The 15,100-nt window shown below is 37.1% G+C and overlaps 2 protein-coding genes across 7 annotated transcripts; one reads left to right on the forward strand and one right to left on the reverse strand.

Annotated features, from left to right (window-relative positions):
• Positions 1-1,095: 1,095 nt before the first annotated feature.
• On the reverse strand, positions 1,096-14,496 carry Dhpd (guanine deaminase). Of its 6 annotated transcripts, none has more exons than XM_076436364.1 (9): positions 14,083-14,496; positions 2,873-3,003; positions 2,535-2,777; positions 2,239-2,457; positions 2,051-2,158; positions 1,852-1,959; positions 1,622-1,787; positions 1,398-1,544; positions 1,096-1,309 (listed from the first exon to the last, which is right to left on the reverse strand). In XM_076436364.1, exons 2-9 carry the CDS (start codon positions 2,981-2,983, stop codon positions 1,110-1,112), a joined length of 1,302 nt encoding a protein of 433 aa, XP_076292479.1. In that variant the 5' UTR covers positions 2,984-3,003; positions 14,083-14,496; the 3' UTR covers positions 1,096-1,109. The 6 variants fall into 6 exon arrangements, with proteins under 6 accessions (XP_076292479.1, XP_076292469.1, XP_076292498.1 ...); XM_076436354.1 differs by having other exon boundaries at positions 14,072-14,496; XM_076436383.1 differs by lacking the exon at positions 14,083-14,496 and adding an exon at positions 3,745-4,168.
• On the forward strand, positions 3,307-14,509 carry LOC143214848 (uncharacterized). The gene is made up of 10 exons (XM_076436333.1): positions 3,307-3,448; positions 3,739-3,815; positions 5,559-5,901; positions 6,004-6,333; positions 9,462-9,744; positions 9,826-9,991; positions 10,067-10,209; positions 12,034-12,361; positions 12,435-12,628; positions 12,785-14,509. Exons 1-10 carry the CDS (start codon positions 3,334-3,336, stop codon positions 12,873-12,875), a joined length of 2,070 nt encoding a protein of 689 aa, XP_076292448.1. The 5' UTR covers positions 3,307-3,333; the 3' UTR covers positions 12,876-14,509.
• Positions 14,510-15,100: the final 591 nt, after the last annotated feature.

Consider the following 15,100-nt stretch of genomic DNA (forward strand, 5'->3'; position numbering starts at 1 on the left):
AAAAACATCCTGTAAACAGGAACCAAGTTTCTATGGCCGTAAAAAGTTGTGAGATCAAATAAGATACGGCCAAGTTCGTTAGTTTAGAAATACCTCTAGCATTACTGGAAAAAGCGTTTGTGAAAATTAGTTTAAAAGAACGCTATTTAATTTTTAATGAATTACATGGAGTGTTAAATTATTTAAACTTAACCGTTACTTTTTAAACCAATGGCCATAAAAGGTGTTAGGAAGCGGCCAAGTTTAAATAATTTAGCATTCCATGTAATTTATTAAAAATTAAATAGCGTTCTTTTAAACTAATTTTTACAAACGCTTTTTTCAGTATTGCAAGAGGTATTTCTGAACTAACAAACTTGGCCGTATTGTGTTTGATTTCACAACTTTTTACGGTCATAGAAACTTGGCTCTTGTTTACAGGATGTTTTTGTTGGGATTTCATCAATTTTTATTGAAATTTCATTAATTATCAGTAGGTATCAAAGATTAACACACTGCCAACGAATTAGAACCCAACTTTAGCTAGATTTTTTTTGTTATAATTTTAGTTTCATTTTCTACCTTATCGTAATCTAACAGTTTGAGCTTTTTGCCACTACCTCGAATGGCGCTGTACGGACGTTTGAAGAGAGCAGATGATTCTTTCCGGAATTTACACGGTTCCTTATGGGAAAAGTGGCATGTTTCATTTTCTCCATACATAACCTATTTCGTAATGTTTTTTTTTTTAATACAACCCCTTAAGGTGTAAAATTTCAAACTTTGATAATTATTCCTTTGAGTGTTTGTTATGGTGGACCTATGTACCAAATTCCAAGCTTGTAGGTCAATGGGAATTACCCAAAAGGTTTTGATGATCTGTCAGTCAGTCAGTTAGTCAGTGACAAATTTAGCGATTTTTGAGGTCCTATATCTCGGAATCTATAATATATACTAAAGACAATATTGAGACATGACAGCATTTAACAAGTGTACGAAATTACATCTCTCCATCTGCCTCCAGTGCTGAGTTATAAGCCTCTAAAAAACGGCTAAGTTGTTTCGTGTAAAAGGAGGTACTTAGTGCGAGGAACTTGGCTGGTGCACGGTAGTGCATTTATTTACTAGATTTATTTAATTTTACATCCATTTACGTACACTGCAGCTATATTACGATCATCCCCAGAATATATTAACTTTTCAAGCTTTTCTTCTAAAGCATATTCTTTTAAATTATTTAAGTATCCATTTTCTGCATTAATATCTATAACAAGAGCATCAAATTCTTTGCCTATTTGAAAATTACCTATCTTATCAGCCATTGCAAGTGCTAGAAAAAACGTTATAATAGAAACATCAGGATTTCATACATATTTAATTAAAAAATAATGGAAAATTTTACCTATTTTATTGCTTACCTGTTGCACCACCTAACGTAGCAAGATGAAACACGTCTTTGAAATTGAGTGCTTCATAATCAGTTTTCATAAAGGATAGATGGGTTGATACTTGCAAAGCTGATCTCATTGCGTCTAACATACTACAACTTTGTCCACCTGCAACATCTATAAAATATAACGATGGTTAGTGGGAAAGTCTCTAGGAAATTATTATAAAAAGATTAAATGAATTTTTCTTGTACCAGTGCCAAGACCAATTTTGATTCCTTTCTTTTTCAGTCTCTGTACGTCACACAGGCCGCTTTTTAAACATGTATTTGAGGAAGGACAGTGGATAACAGCGGTACCACGTTGTTTCAATATTGTAATTTCATTGTCTGTGAGGTATACTCCGTGAGCCATCACAGTCTGCGTATAGATGAATGATTTGAGTATTTATTGTTTTATCTATATGTAGAACAGCTAAACATACTTTATCTGTGAGTAGACCAGCAGTATCATACACATCTGCGTACGAAGAACACTCGGGAAAGATCTGTTTTACAGCTTCAATTTCCTGTAGGTTCTCAGATATGTGACTCTAAAATGTTTAACACATATTGAAATTAATGATGTGTGTAAAATGGAATAGGAAGATAATAAGACATATTTCTACAGATAAAGTATAGTACCTGAATGTGAAGATTTTTTTCTTTAGCCACTTTCCCCAATTCCTTCAAGAGTACCATATCACAGCTTAAAGCAAATCTTGGTGTTACAATTGGTTTTACAAGAGGATTCTGTAAAAAATATTTATAGTAAAACGTTGTGTAAAGAAAGCAATATATTATAAATTGGCTAAATAACATTTGCAACTAACATTTAATTTAATGATATCGTCTATGAATTTAGTTAAATTAGCTATAGATTCTTGAGTAGTTTCGTAATACCCATCATCACGTTTGGAATTCATATTAATTTTACCAATCAGAGCTCGTTGACCTGTCTTCGCTGCTTTTTTACCAAGGATCAGAGATGCATTTGCATAAAGAGATGCAAAATAACATGCCGTTGTTGTGCCAAGTGCAACAGTGTGCTTCTGTAATTTCAATTTGATTTGGTCAGTTTCAACTTAAAACGGACAGAACATACGAATGTTTTTATAACTAAACTTACTACAACTGCATCAAGTACGCAATCAGCAAACTCTTCATTCTCATATTTCTTTTCTAATGGAAAGGTATAAGTATCCAACCATTCCAAAAGTTGTTTATCATATCCAATTCCTAGATTAGGAATTTGCACTGCATGAGTATGACAATCAACAAATCCTGGTACTAAAAATTGAGTTCCAGAAAGAACAATAACATTCTCGTCGTTCGTATCAATCGATTTCGGGTCGATTACTATATTGCTAATCTAATAGTTAAAAAAATATATATTATATACATAAAATGCCAATATTAAAAATTAAAAAAATAATTATCATTAAAAAGTAATCGATCGATAAATACTTTCCCATTTGTCACGTATATAGCACCATGATCGACGGTAATCAATTCACCACGTTCGGTCATATGAGCAAACGAACCGACGAATATATTCTCTTTGGCTATCGACAGCATTGTCAAAAGTTTTCTTGGCGCTTGAAATTTCAAATTGAGAAAAGCTGTTAATATCAAGATTTACGATTTTGCAATTTATATGTTATTAGTTATTTGTTACGCGTTCGTTATCGAACTATTCTTTTGGTTGACGTTGGAAATCAATTCACGCAACTATTTACATTATTGTTAATCGAAGTATTTGTACCGAGAAATGATAAAGTATATTAGCATATTTACCAGATTATATTGATCTAACACTCGAATTAAAGCAAAAGTTGCCAGTTGCTGTGCGGAAGCACGTTTACAGTAACTGACTTTTATGTAGAAGTGTTTCCTCGTTACTAGCGGCGTATAAACTGGTATAAACCATGAGTTCGAAAAAAGACCAAAAACCTGATGGTACAAAAAGGTCAGACAAGATGATAAACACGCACAGAGAATTTCTAGATATGGATACCGACGAGGAAGACTTTGGCCGGCAAGGTAAAATAATAGTTTCACAGTAGAACCTCGTTTGTTTCTATTGTATTTATCTAAATAATAATCTAAACTTATCGAAACTGACGAGCATATGTAGAGAGACGAATTAATTAGTTCCTGCATTTTCGCTATTTAAATATCCGCGGTAAACGTAGGTTTTAAAATTTGTATCGAATTCTATACAATTTAATGCATGTACCGTAACCGTGTTAAATAAATTTAACATTTTAACGTAAAATACATTTCGATGTCTAATGAAATAAGACTACCGTAAATACTTTGCTATATTACAGAATCACCCGAACTTGAAGAAGAACTTCCTCCAGAACCAGAAAAGCCAGTGTATGCCGAGGAAGACCTGCTGAGATTGGTCAGTATGACTGTTGTTTAGGATTTTTATTAAATTTGTAATTCGATCGTTATACTTTGACATTCATTGATCACGTAATTTTCTGAGATAGCACGTATCGCGCGAAGATGTAAAACATAATATTCTGCAAAATATGTTCGTAATACACGAGAAAGCAATTAAGTACGATTTTTGTAATCAACGAGTTATATACTTGACTCCAAATAAGAATGTACTTGTACTGCGCAAGTCGTTGCGCGTCAGCCATAAAATTGATGGCGTCAACCAATGATCGCGTGGCCGGCGAAGTTACGAGTAGGGGGATTAGCCAATGAACGAGTTCTGTTAGAGTCAGATGCGCAGTAGAGTCTTAAATTCGTCGGCTAGTAAGTACATTCTTATTTGGAGTCAAGTATAGTATTTACGATGAATTTGCGTGATCAATGATCATCATGAGACTGTATACAGGGTGAGTCCGAAGAAACGGAACACTTAAATATCTCCGTTACTTTTCGTTGTACAAAAAAACTTCTTAGGACAAAGTTACACTGTTTGAGGGGCCACATGTAACGGTGTAAGGGAAAAAATTTTCGAGCTCATTTTTTTATGAGATTTCAAGGTCATCGATATTTTTTTTAATGGAATGAGGTATTTTTTAATACAGCAATCGATGCAGCTGGACATTCGTTATAAAAAAGTATTATACTAACCCATGTATGTCAAAAAGTTAGTAGTTCAGGAGATATTTCAATTTAAATAACTCTAAAACACCATTATTACTGTCGTACTAAGACGTTAGCGTTTGCTTGCTTAGTGTATAAATTGAAAAGTTGATATTGAAATTGAAAAATTGACGTTGAAAATGAAATTGAAGATTTGACATTAACGAATTGAAATTAAAAAATTGCAGTTGAAATAGAAAAATTGAAATTGAAGAGTTGGAGTTGAAGGCTTGATATTGAAATTGACGTTGAAATTGAAAAATAGAAATTGAAGAGTTGAAATTAATGAATTGAAATTGAAAAATCAAAGTTGAAATTGAAGAGTGAAATTAACGAAATGAAATTGAAAAATTGAAGTTGAAATGGAAGAGTTGAAATTGAAGTTGAAATGGGAGAGTTAAAATTGAAGTAGAAATTGAAGTTGAAATGGAAGAGTTGAAATTGAAGTTGAAATGGGAGAGTTAAAATTGAAGTAGAAATTAAAGTTGAAATGGAAAAATTGAAGTTGAAAAATGAAGTTGAAGAGTTGATATTGAAATTGAAGTTGAAATTGAAAACTTGACATTGATTTGTTTGCTTACTTGTGTAACGTCTTAGTACGACAGTAATGGTGTTTTAGAGTTATTTAAATTGAAATATCTCGTGAACTACTAACTTTTCGACATACATAGGTTAGTACTTTTTTACAACGAATGTCCAGTTGCATCGATTGATGTATTAAAAAATACCTCATTCCATTAAAAAAATATCGATGACCTTGAAATCTCATAAAAAAATGAGCTCGAAAATTTTTTCCCTTACTCCGTTACATGTGGCCCTTCAAACAGTGTAACTTTGTCCTAAGAAGTTTTTTTGTACAACGAAAAGTAACGGAGATATTTAAGTGTTCCGTTTCGTCGGACGATGAACACTAAAAAGAACACTAAAACACACGCCATGCTGCGGCGCCATTTTTAAACTATACTTAAATGAATAACAGTAACAACAACAGGTGCACTATTCCATCGAAACAAGTAGGAGTATCTTTTTCAATCATGTACAGGTGAAACACGTAAAACATTTAACAATATTCTGCGAACCTGGTGATAATGCTTGGGACGAAAATTGCGACCGGACGATCCGAGAATACTTTGAAAATCCATCGAATGTATTACTATCTACATTTCGCGAAGGACATAGATTGACCGCTATTTTGAATTTTCCAAAAAATACGCCAAAAGGGTTCATGTTTTTTTTAAGGTCACCGTGGCAAATATGCACGGTAGAACATTTTTTCGACACCGTGATAGTTGGAAGTGTTTCTGGGAACATTCTAAGCTCCGTTTACAGATTTATGGAGAACATTTATGCACCCATTCTGCTTCGCACTAACGACTATACGTCGTGTATCCATTTAAGAATGTATTTCTATTATTCTTTTTGTTATTTTGTTCCCGTTTAAAATCATAACCTACCGCAACTACAATTTTCCATTAATAAATAAACAGTCGTAAAAGATGATGTATTTTCGCATTTCCACGAATTTATTATTCGTCTGACCGAAGAGATTTACAAACCAATGTGCTTGACCACCTTGTACGTGCCAAAGGAGAATCTTAAACCGTTTTTGGAGCCATCAAGCAGAATCGACTGCTTCTTATTAGGGGAAAATCAAACGACGATCCTCCCAGAAGAAGACGAAATAAAGCGGAAGTTAGTCGGCAGATTGGAAAAGATAGTTTGGTCCTGGATTGTCCAAATACATAAAACTACGTCATCGTCGAGTAGAAAGAAAATTCGATGTGTACAAGATGAAGTCAATTACTGGAAATCGAAGCGTTAGTTAACAGCTTAATGCAGGCATGGCCAACCCGTGGCCCGCCACGTCAAATTGTGCGGCCCGCCGGGCGATTTTATATTTCTATTGAAACTTTTGTTCCTCGTTGTACGTATACAAAAATCAGTGATGCCAGAATGAGCGCCGAACGGCGCACAGTTACCCAGTTTAGCGCGCCAAAAGTCAATATTTTTAGTTTGTTTAAAATGACTAAAACTTTTTTTCTCGTGAACCTGAATATATATGCGAGTAATCTGCAATAATATTTTTCCATAGTACTATTTAGTAACATTCAGATACTTGAAACTAACATTTCTCGTGACCAAGAGAAGTGTCGAAAAACTTTGTGTTAAACATATGATTTGTTTCACAAGTTTAGTGTATAAAATCGAGATAGGACCAAATCTAGGATGTAAAGGAACGTGTATAGATTAATTTTATGGCTTTTTTTTATTCTCTTCAGTGGTTTTGATAGAATAAACAATCGAAAATGATGTATTTTTTTCAGAAAATTAATATATATCATATAATAACTTTTTTCTCCAAATAACTCCTCTTTAATTTTTTGCGAGGTTGAATTGAATTGAATTTAAAAGTGAACCGGGCACTCAGTCCTGGGACCATTGTACCCGGGCCCAGGGAAAATTGGGCTACCGATTCAGATAAGGCGCTCGAGCAGGGTGGCCTCTCTGGCGAAGTTCAGGAGTGCATCAACCCCGTCTGCCTTAAGACGAAGGACACCTTGGTTTAAGAGCCCGTCGAGTTTGCTTCTTAGGGCCTCAGTACCTTTGCAGTGCCATAGTACGTGGAGAGGGGTGGAGAGCCCGAATGACACTGTCGCCCTGCTCAGGTGATAACAGTTCCTCCGGGTAGCCGGGCAGCGTAATAGCAACCCTTCTGCCCGAAGCCACTGCTTCCCTGAAGCTAGAGGGGCCTGGTAGGAGGCCCCCTTTTTGCTTAAGAGATTGTTCGGGGGTTTCGTCTGCGGGTTGTCGGTCCCTTTTTTGGCCCCGACGCACCCCGGCGTCCCCACCTGCAACAGCCTCAGTGGTCTTGGATGGGCCAGGTATTTGGTTCTCCAGAGCCAACTTGGCTCTGCGTGCTCTTTTCCTGGCCGCGCCGCTGGTCTTGGACTTAGTGGCGGCCCCAGCAGCGGGCGGGAGCTGCCCGGTATCAGAGCCGGTATCTGCCCCCGCGTCCGCAGTGGACGCCACATCGACAGTGTCAGCAGCGGGCCTGACTTCGTGTGGCTCTACTGTCGTAGATGCTACCTCAGCCAGGCGCATAGCTGTGACGCCTGTGTCGGTAGCCGACGTCCCCTCCACCGAGGGTGTCGTCACTTCTCCGACCTCGCTGTTGATATTTAAATTATTTATTTATAATATTTTCAAAATCCATAAAAAATCCCACGAGAAGTCTAGGAAATATACTGTCCGCCCCCACAGAGCCTGACATGTGGGGGTAAGGCTAGAGAACCACGGGGGGTCGCCCGGTACCCCGTGGGCATCGTTTGAGGCACCACGTTACCCCTGGTGCCACGCAGCCCTCGGCACGATAGCTCCCACCTTGGCTTGGGGGGAGTTGGTCCGCGGCAGGGCTTTCGTTCATCCGCTTACGGTTTTTAGGCCGCTGGGGATCCCTATGGCACCTACTAACCTGGGTTACCCAGAGGTGGTTCACCGGGGGCCAGATGATACTATAATAGCAACGTCGGCCCCCGGCGTCCCGATTCCGGGCTGCCCAGGCCGTTTCTCCTATCCGCCACCTGGAGACGCACTTGGCTGGCACTCAACCATCCCGGGGGGCCGCCCTCGTAAGGCCATACACACTCTCATGCACGCATACCATTCATACCCCATTCGCACAAACTAAGACGCGCCTTTTGCGAGGTTAATCAGTAGACATTGCTTCATATAATCCATAAAAGTTTAGGTGCAAACAAGTGCAACCACAAAAGATATTTAGCTTTTTGTGCGATACATATCAAATCTTTACCACAGCAACGCGTGAAATTTGTTTGCAATAGGAATTTCTCTTAATCTGACGAAAAAATGTTTGAAATAAAAGTTTAACAGTATTAGCATAAGTATAAACTTCAATATATAAAACTTCGAAAAAATTTTGTTTAAAAGAAAAAAGGAAGATCGCAGGATGCCAGAAATGCATTCAGACATGGCCAGAAATTGCACGCGTGCTAGGGATTCTCAAGGAATACCCGCGGAATACCCCCACTTCTCCCGGCCGCGCGTCTCAATCCCCTTGGCGGCCGTAGTTGCTCCGAGGACTATGGTCCAGTGATGCTAGAGCTGTGGTACTGTGGTACTAAACCATACCCCCACCATAGCCTACTATTGCCCCTCCGTCGTGTTCCAACTTCCAACGCGCCCGCGCGCTACAGTCACCATAGCGTACCTCTACGGATACAGTAGAGCAGTAGAGTGATACGCTGGTGAGTGTAGCGCGCGGGCGCGTTGGAAAACAACGTAGGGGCAATAGTAGGCTATGGTGGGGGTATGGTTTAGTACCACAGTACCACAGCTCTGGCATCACTGCTATGGTCGCCACGGGGAGCAAGACGCGCGGCCGGGAGAAGTGGGGATATTCCTTGAGAATCCCTAGCACGCATGCTACTTCTGGCCATGCCTGCAGTGATGCCGAAATCGTGGTACTGTGGTACTAAGCCGTGGTACGAGACCCCCCCACTATGACCTACCGTTGCCCCTACTGGCCTTCTCCAACTCGCTCGCGCGCTACACTCACCAACGTACCTCTCCTATCCGATAGGAGTATCCGTTGGTGAGTGTAGCGCGCGAGCGAGTTGGAGAAGGCCAGTAGGGGCAACGGTAGGTCATAGTGGGGGGGTCTCGTACCACGGCTTAGTACCACAGTACCACGATTTCGGCATCACTGCATGCCTGTTCTATTTAGTCGCGCAGTCGCGCAACGTGTCACGTATTGCTCTGGTCATCAGAGAGGGGGTACTTGTACTCCCCTCAATTCCTTTTCGATTACCCGTGTCTGGTAACACTGCACATCATCAAAGTGGCCCGTGGAACCATTTGGGTTGGCCAGGCCTGGCTTAATGCATAAAAAAGGATGATTAAATCGACATAATCCGAAACTTTTCAGATTCGAACTTGAACTATTTGCGTGCTCAACTGCTCAATCCGGAAGTTCAATTAATCAGCAATATACTTCGTAATTGTCGTTCCCTTAATGTGGATAAATTGGAAAAATTAGCCAAATGTATCGAAAGAGGAATAAAGGAAGCAGATTCGAATTTAATGTATTTAAATATCATGCTCGATTTCTGTAAAAATTTAAACGTTCCCGAGGATGCTGAAAACTCGATAACGGAAGCGTTGCTTTTGATATTATTCATTTGGATAGAGGCACCGTTTTATAGTACTACGTTAGTGTCATTGTTTACTAGTTTGATCACATGAAAATATGTAAGTGAAAGAAAATTCTGAATGTACACGGTGTATTTCAGGGATAATATAGAAACGCTATGTCAAGCGTTCAGTTCGCAGATTATATTTCAATGCAAAAATTACGTTGAGTTAGATGTTATTTTCGGAAGCAAACCGGAAGAAGGGAAGAAGATGCTGGAAAAATGTATATTCTGTTGTAATATTTATAAAAGAATTTACGATAATGTACGTTCTCCAATTTAGAATAATTTATCGCGTTCCATTAGGAGAAGTAGACTTGAATGGAAAATATTTTTTTAGCTAATGACGAATGTAGTTTCGCACATTAATCCTGATAAAAAATGGGACATTAGCGAAGAGAATGTTTTTAACAAAATGAATACTTTTAAACAAAGATGTTACTGCGTGATTGAAATCTGCGATGCGTTAACGATATTTGGAAGGTATTATCAATTAATTAACCCTTAAATGCACGATATTTTGTTTACAGTTTCTACTTATCAAACATTACTAGAAAAAAGAGTGTATATTAAGGGAAAAATAAGGGAAAAAATCACATCTTTGTGAAAATATTTTTTATTACAAAATTATCATATGTTGCCATATTTGAGGTTAGAAAATCTACGACCAGTGTTCCGATATCGTCGAGCATTTTTCGTACGATGGATGGCCGCTAGAGGCGTTGCGCGGAAAAAACAGTAACGTATCTATGATGACGAGGTACTGGCGCCCTGCGCCTTGAGACAGTTATATTGGCGCGGAAGTACTGAAACAATCTGTTCCGGACAAAAAAACTTCAGGACGTGTCCTACAAGTTACAAAATATACACAAATATACATCAATGCACAAATGTTATACATTCACTTTTCAGAATCAAATCATACAAATCTTTTCAAATTCTGCGGGGTGCTCAAGGTACCCCATTTTATAGAGAAGTTACTCGTTACTGAGGCAGCAAGCGCCTCTAGCGGCCATCCATCGTACGAAAAATGCTGGACGATATCGGAACGCTGTCTACGACGCATGAATGGCGTGCACCGTATACAAATACATGTGAGCGGTTTGTTGCCTTGTGGCTACCAGAGCCGGCCTTCTCTATAAAGGGGCCTGGGTGCAAGAAATCATTTGGGGCCCCATAATGTTTGTAAAGTAAAAAAAAATTTACAAACACGAACATACAGGGTGAGTCCGAAGAAACAAAACACCTAAATATCGCCGTTACTTTTCGTTGTACAAAAAAACTTAAGGGAAAAAATTAGCGTTTACTTGCTAGTGTAAATTGAAGAATTGAAATTGAAATTGAAAAATTGACGTTGAAAATGAAATTGAAGATTTGAAATTAACGAATTGAAATTGAACAATTGAAGTTGAAATTGAAAAATTTAAATTGAAGTAGAAATGGGAGAGTTAAAAATGAAGTAGAAATGGGAGAGTTAAAAATGAAGTAGAAATGGGAGAGTTAAAAATGAAGTTGTAATTGAAAAATTGAAATTGAAATTGAAGTTGAAGGGTTGAAATTGAAGAGTTGAAATTAATGAAATGAAATTAAAAAATTGAACTTGATATGAAAGAGTAGAAATTGAAGTTGAAATTAAAGTTGAAATGGAAAAATTGAAATTGATATTGAAATTGATGTTAGCGTTTGCTTTGTGTAACGTCTTAGTCTTAGAACGACACTAATGGTGTTTTAGAGTTATTTAAATTGAAATATCTCGTGAACTACTAACTTTTCGACATACATAGGTTAGCACTTTTTTATAACGAATGTCCAGTTGCATCGAAATATCGATGACCTTGAAATCTCATTAAAAAAATGACCTTGAAAATTTTTTCCCTTACACCGTTACATGTGGCCCTTCAAACAGTGTAACTTTGCCGTAAGAAGTTTTTTTGTACAACGAAAAATAACGTAGATATTTATGTGTTCTGTTTCTTCGGACTCGCCCTGTATATTACTAATGCATGTTTATTTAATGCGTGATTTTGTTTTGCTTATACATTAATTACTTCAGAAAAGTTACATTACTTTAGTTCTTGATCGTATGTATTGGGGCCGAGTGCATAGCATCCGCCGCACCCCCCAGATGGCCGGCCCTGGTGGCTACAATGCGTAAAAAGTAAAAAGCATCCAAACGTTCCTGCAGTGAATGTAGAGCCAGAAAAAATGTGTTGCCAAACGGCAACACAATGCATTTAAGGGTTAATGAAGTAACGAGAAATTAATCGATGGATAATTAACGGCAAAACACTGCATTTTCTCGAATAGACATAATAAAATAGGAATACTCGGAAGCCCCAGAGGGATGGAGTATGAAGCATACTGGCGCGAGATTGAAAATTTATTTTATGAAAGCTTGGGCGATATTAGAGCGGATCGTGACGTTATATTTGATATTACGAAATCCAATTGGTTGAAAAAGATCGATCAATTTCGGTATATAACTCGTCAACTAGAGAACATGGTGATAAATTTAATTAATGAGCTATTTAAGAATGTTAAGAACATAGAAGAAGGTATTGAGGCGATTTATGCGTTACAAAAATTTCAAGAAAGGGAAACTTTTCGAGAACTACTGCAAAACAAATGGTTACAGGTATTACGAACTACGTGTATGTATTTATATTTAATCTAAAAGGAATTGTTAGTACTACCAAAGAAATTTGTAGGTGTGGAAAATTTTTAGTAATGAAATAGAACATTGTTACACCTATGTAATTAATGTAACAAAAAAAGGGTACAAACAACCGACAGACAATTCTAATATGAACGCGAATATGTTGTGCATCTCGTTGTATTTGGAAAGTCAATATACTCTAATGAAGAATGCAACGGATTGGATAGGGGATTGTGCAATCGAAAAGTGAGGGACATATGATATAAATTATTTAATCACATTTATTGAAATGTTAAATCTTCTTTCTTAGATATTTGATGTGTTTATGCTAAACATCTTTTTAATATAATTTGTCTACATTCGTATCGCTAGACAGGACGTATCATGCATTTTTTCTTTCAGGTGCACATTGCAGCAATATAAACATGTATTAAATGTAATTGACGAGAGAAGAAAGATGTTTAACACTTACAGTACACATGGAACACAGTAATGAGGACTGGTACGTTCGAGTGATCATATATAAAAAGACAAGTAACTTTATAGGTTAGAGGAAATGATCTGAAATAATTACATGAACGTTTCGTAATGAATTCCTATTCCTGTGATTGTTGCATCAATAAAAAAATGATATTGCTATAGATTTGGACGGGGTACTATATTCATAACACCTTGTTTCATTTGTTATGTCGTATTTTACGTTCGATAAAAAGGAATCTGTAATAGATCATTCAGAGATGTACTAGTTTATTTAAAGTAACACATAATTTTACCCATCGGTTCTTTAATATTTTCTTTAGTACGAAAATTTATATGATTTTTACATATTTTGAATTTGTAACTGTCTTATATAATACAATTATGTGTCGTTATTACACTCTCCGGTATTAATAATATTCGTATCGCCCTAGACATTTCTTTTTTCTTTAAAATCTTAATTGATGTAGCATACATAAATCTTTCAAACATTTGTATTATATGAATTTCTTCTTTTCGATCATCCTGCCTTTCCTTCAATAGTGTAAAAATAAAATTTGTAATATGATCGGCATAGGATGAGAGAGAAATCTTAGATGGCACTTTAAACATTGTGAGGTATTTGAATAGTAACTAAAATAGAGACTATACTTTAGTAACTTGTTATATAAAATTGATTTCATATAAATTATTGTAATAGTTTGAATTATCAACAATAATATTTATAAATTATAACCTATTAGATTACGATCATGAACTGAAAGATCTTATAACCTTATCACTAAAATATTGCGATATATATCACGTACTTCTACGAAAATGGAATTCACATGTTAATTCATTAGTGAATGTTTGTGCATAGTCTGTATTAAAACTGATTAACTTTGGGAACGTTTAACAATAAATTAATATTTCTATAAAGCTTACAACACCTCTAAATTACTTATTAACTATACGCATACTCAGCTATAGATGTAAAATCTATAGTTCTAGATAAGAACCATGAAAAAATCAGTACAATCGGTATTGACTAAAAGTATAAATTTCTGTATTTTCTGTTATACTTTCACTATTGAAATTTATATGTCGAAAATCATTGAACCTTAAAACGTCAAGTCATTAGATTTCTGACATTTCAATACTACGCATGAATAATTTATCTGTTTTTAGGCACAGCATTCATACTTTCATTTCCTAACATGCTAGTAGTACCTTTTACTTACTGTGGTCCCTCTCGCAACACTGAACACGACTCGTAAAGTACACATAACAATATTGCACGCATTACTTGACTCTCTATCACAAGCCTGGGCATGGCACGTTTACGGCCAGACTGGCCCCTTCAACCAGTGTTCAGCCTCAGTAACGTAAGCTTCTCGACAAAATGAGGTTCCTTGAGCACCCCGCAGAATTTTAAAAAATTTATATGATTTGATTCTCAAAAATGAATGTATAACAAGTGTGTTTGTGTATATTTTGTAACTCGTAGGGCACATCCTGGAGTCTTTTTGTCCGGAACGGATTGTTTCGGTACATTCCCGCCGATATAGCTGCATCAGGGCTCTGCTACATCATCGCCTGATCATAGATACGTTTCTGTTTTGGACACGCATGCACGAAAAAGGTGACCCGTCTGGGAACACTGACCCCGTTGGGGTTGGGGGCCCCAACAGTGTTTTTATATAGATTGGGCGGCCTGCGCGCGCATACACGACCAAATGCAGGAACGTACGCGGGGTGACCAAGGTACCCCAACTTTGTACTTCACTGACGCTAGAATCGTCGCGTATGCGCGCGCAGGCCGCTCAATCTAAAGCGGCCCCTTGACGTTCAATAATATTGACGAGGCGCATTGAAAGGGCATATTGACCGTTTAGAAGGGGTTCAAACGTATTGATCAATATATTGAAGCATATTGATAGAAATTTTGATTGAAGCGTATTGATGGGAGCCATATTGATGCGCGCATTTACGTTTAAGAGGTTTATTGTCAATATTTTGTCAGTCTCACTAGACAGTGATGCGATATGGTGCAAGGTTTCTCGCGCAAAATAAAGATTGTCTACATCGATTGCAAACAATAGAAACTATGTTATTTCTTCTCTTAATGATTTTAATAGAGGAATCATATATTGACATCTTCAATTTAAAGAATTTTCCAACAATTTTGAAGTTAATATAATATAGGGCAATAACGGGATCCGGCGATTAACATCAAGTAAATTATACAGAATTTAATAT

The sequence above is a fragment of the Lasioglossum baleicum genome, chromosome 1 (genome assembly GCF_051020765.1).
Source record: "Lasioglossum baleicum chromosome 1, iyLasBale1, whole genome shotgun sequence".
In the NCBI taxonomy this organism is placed as follows: Eukaryota; Metazoa; Arthropoda; class Insecta; order Hymenoptera; family Halictidae; genus Lasioglossum; species Lasioglossum baleicum.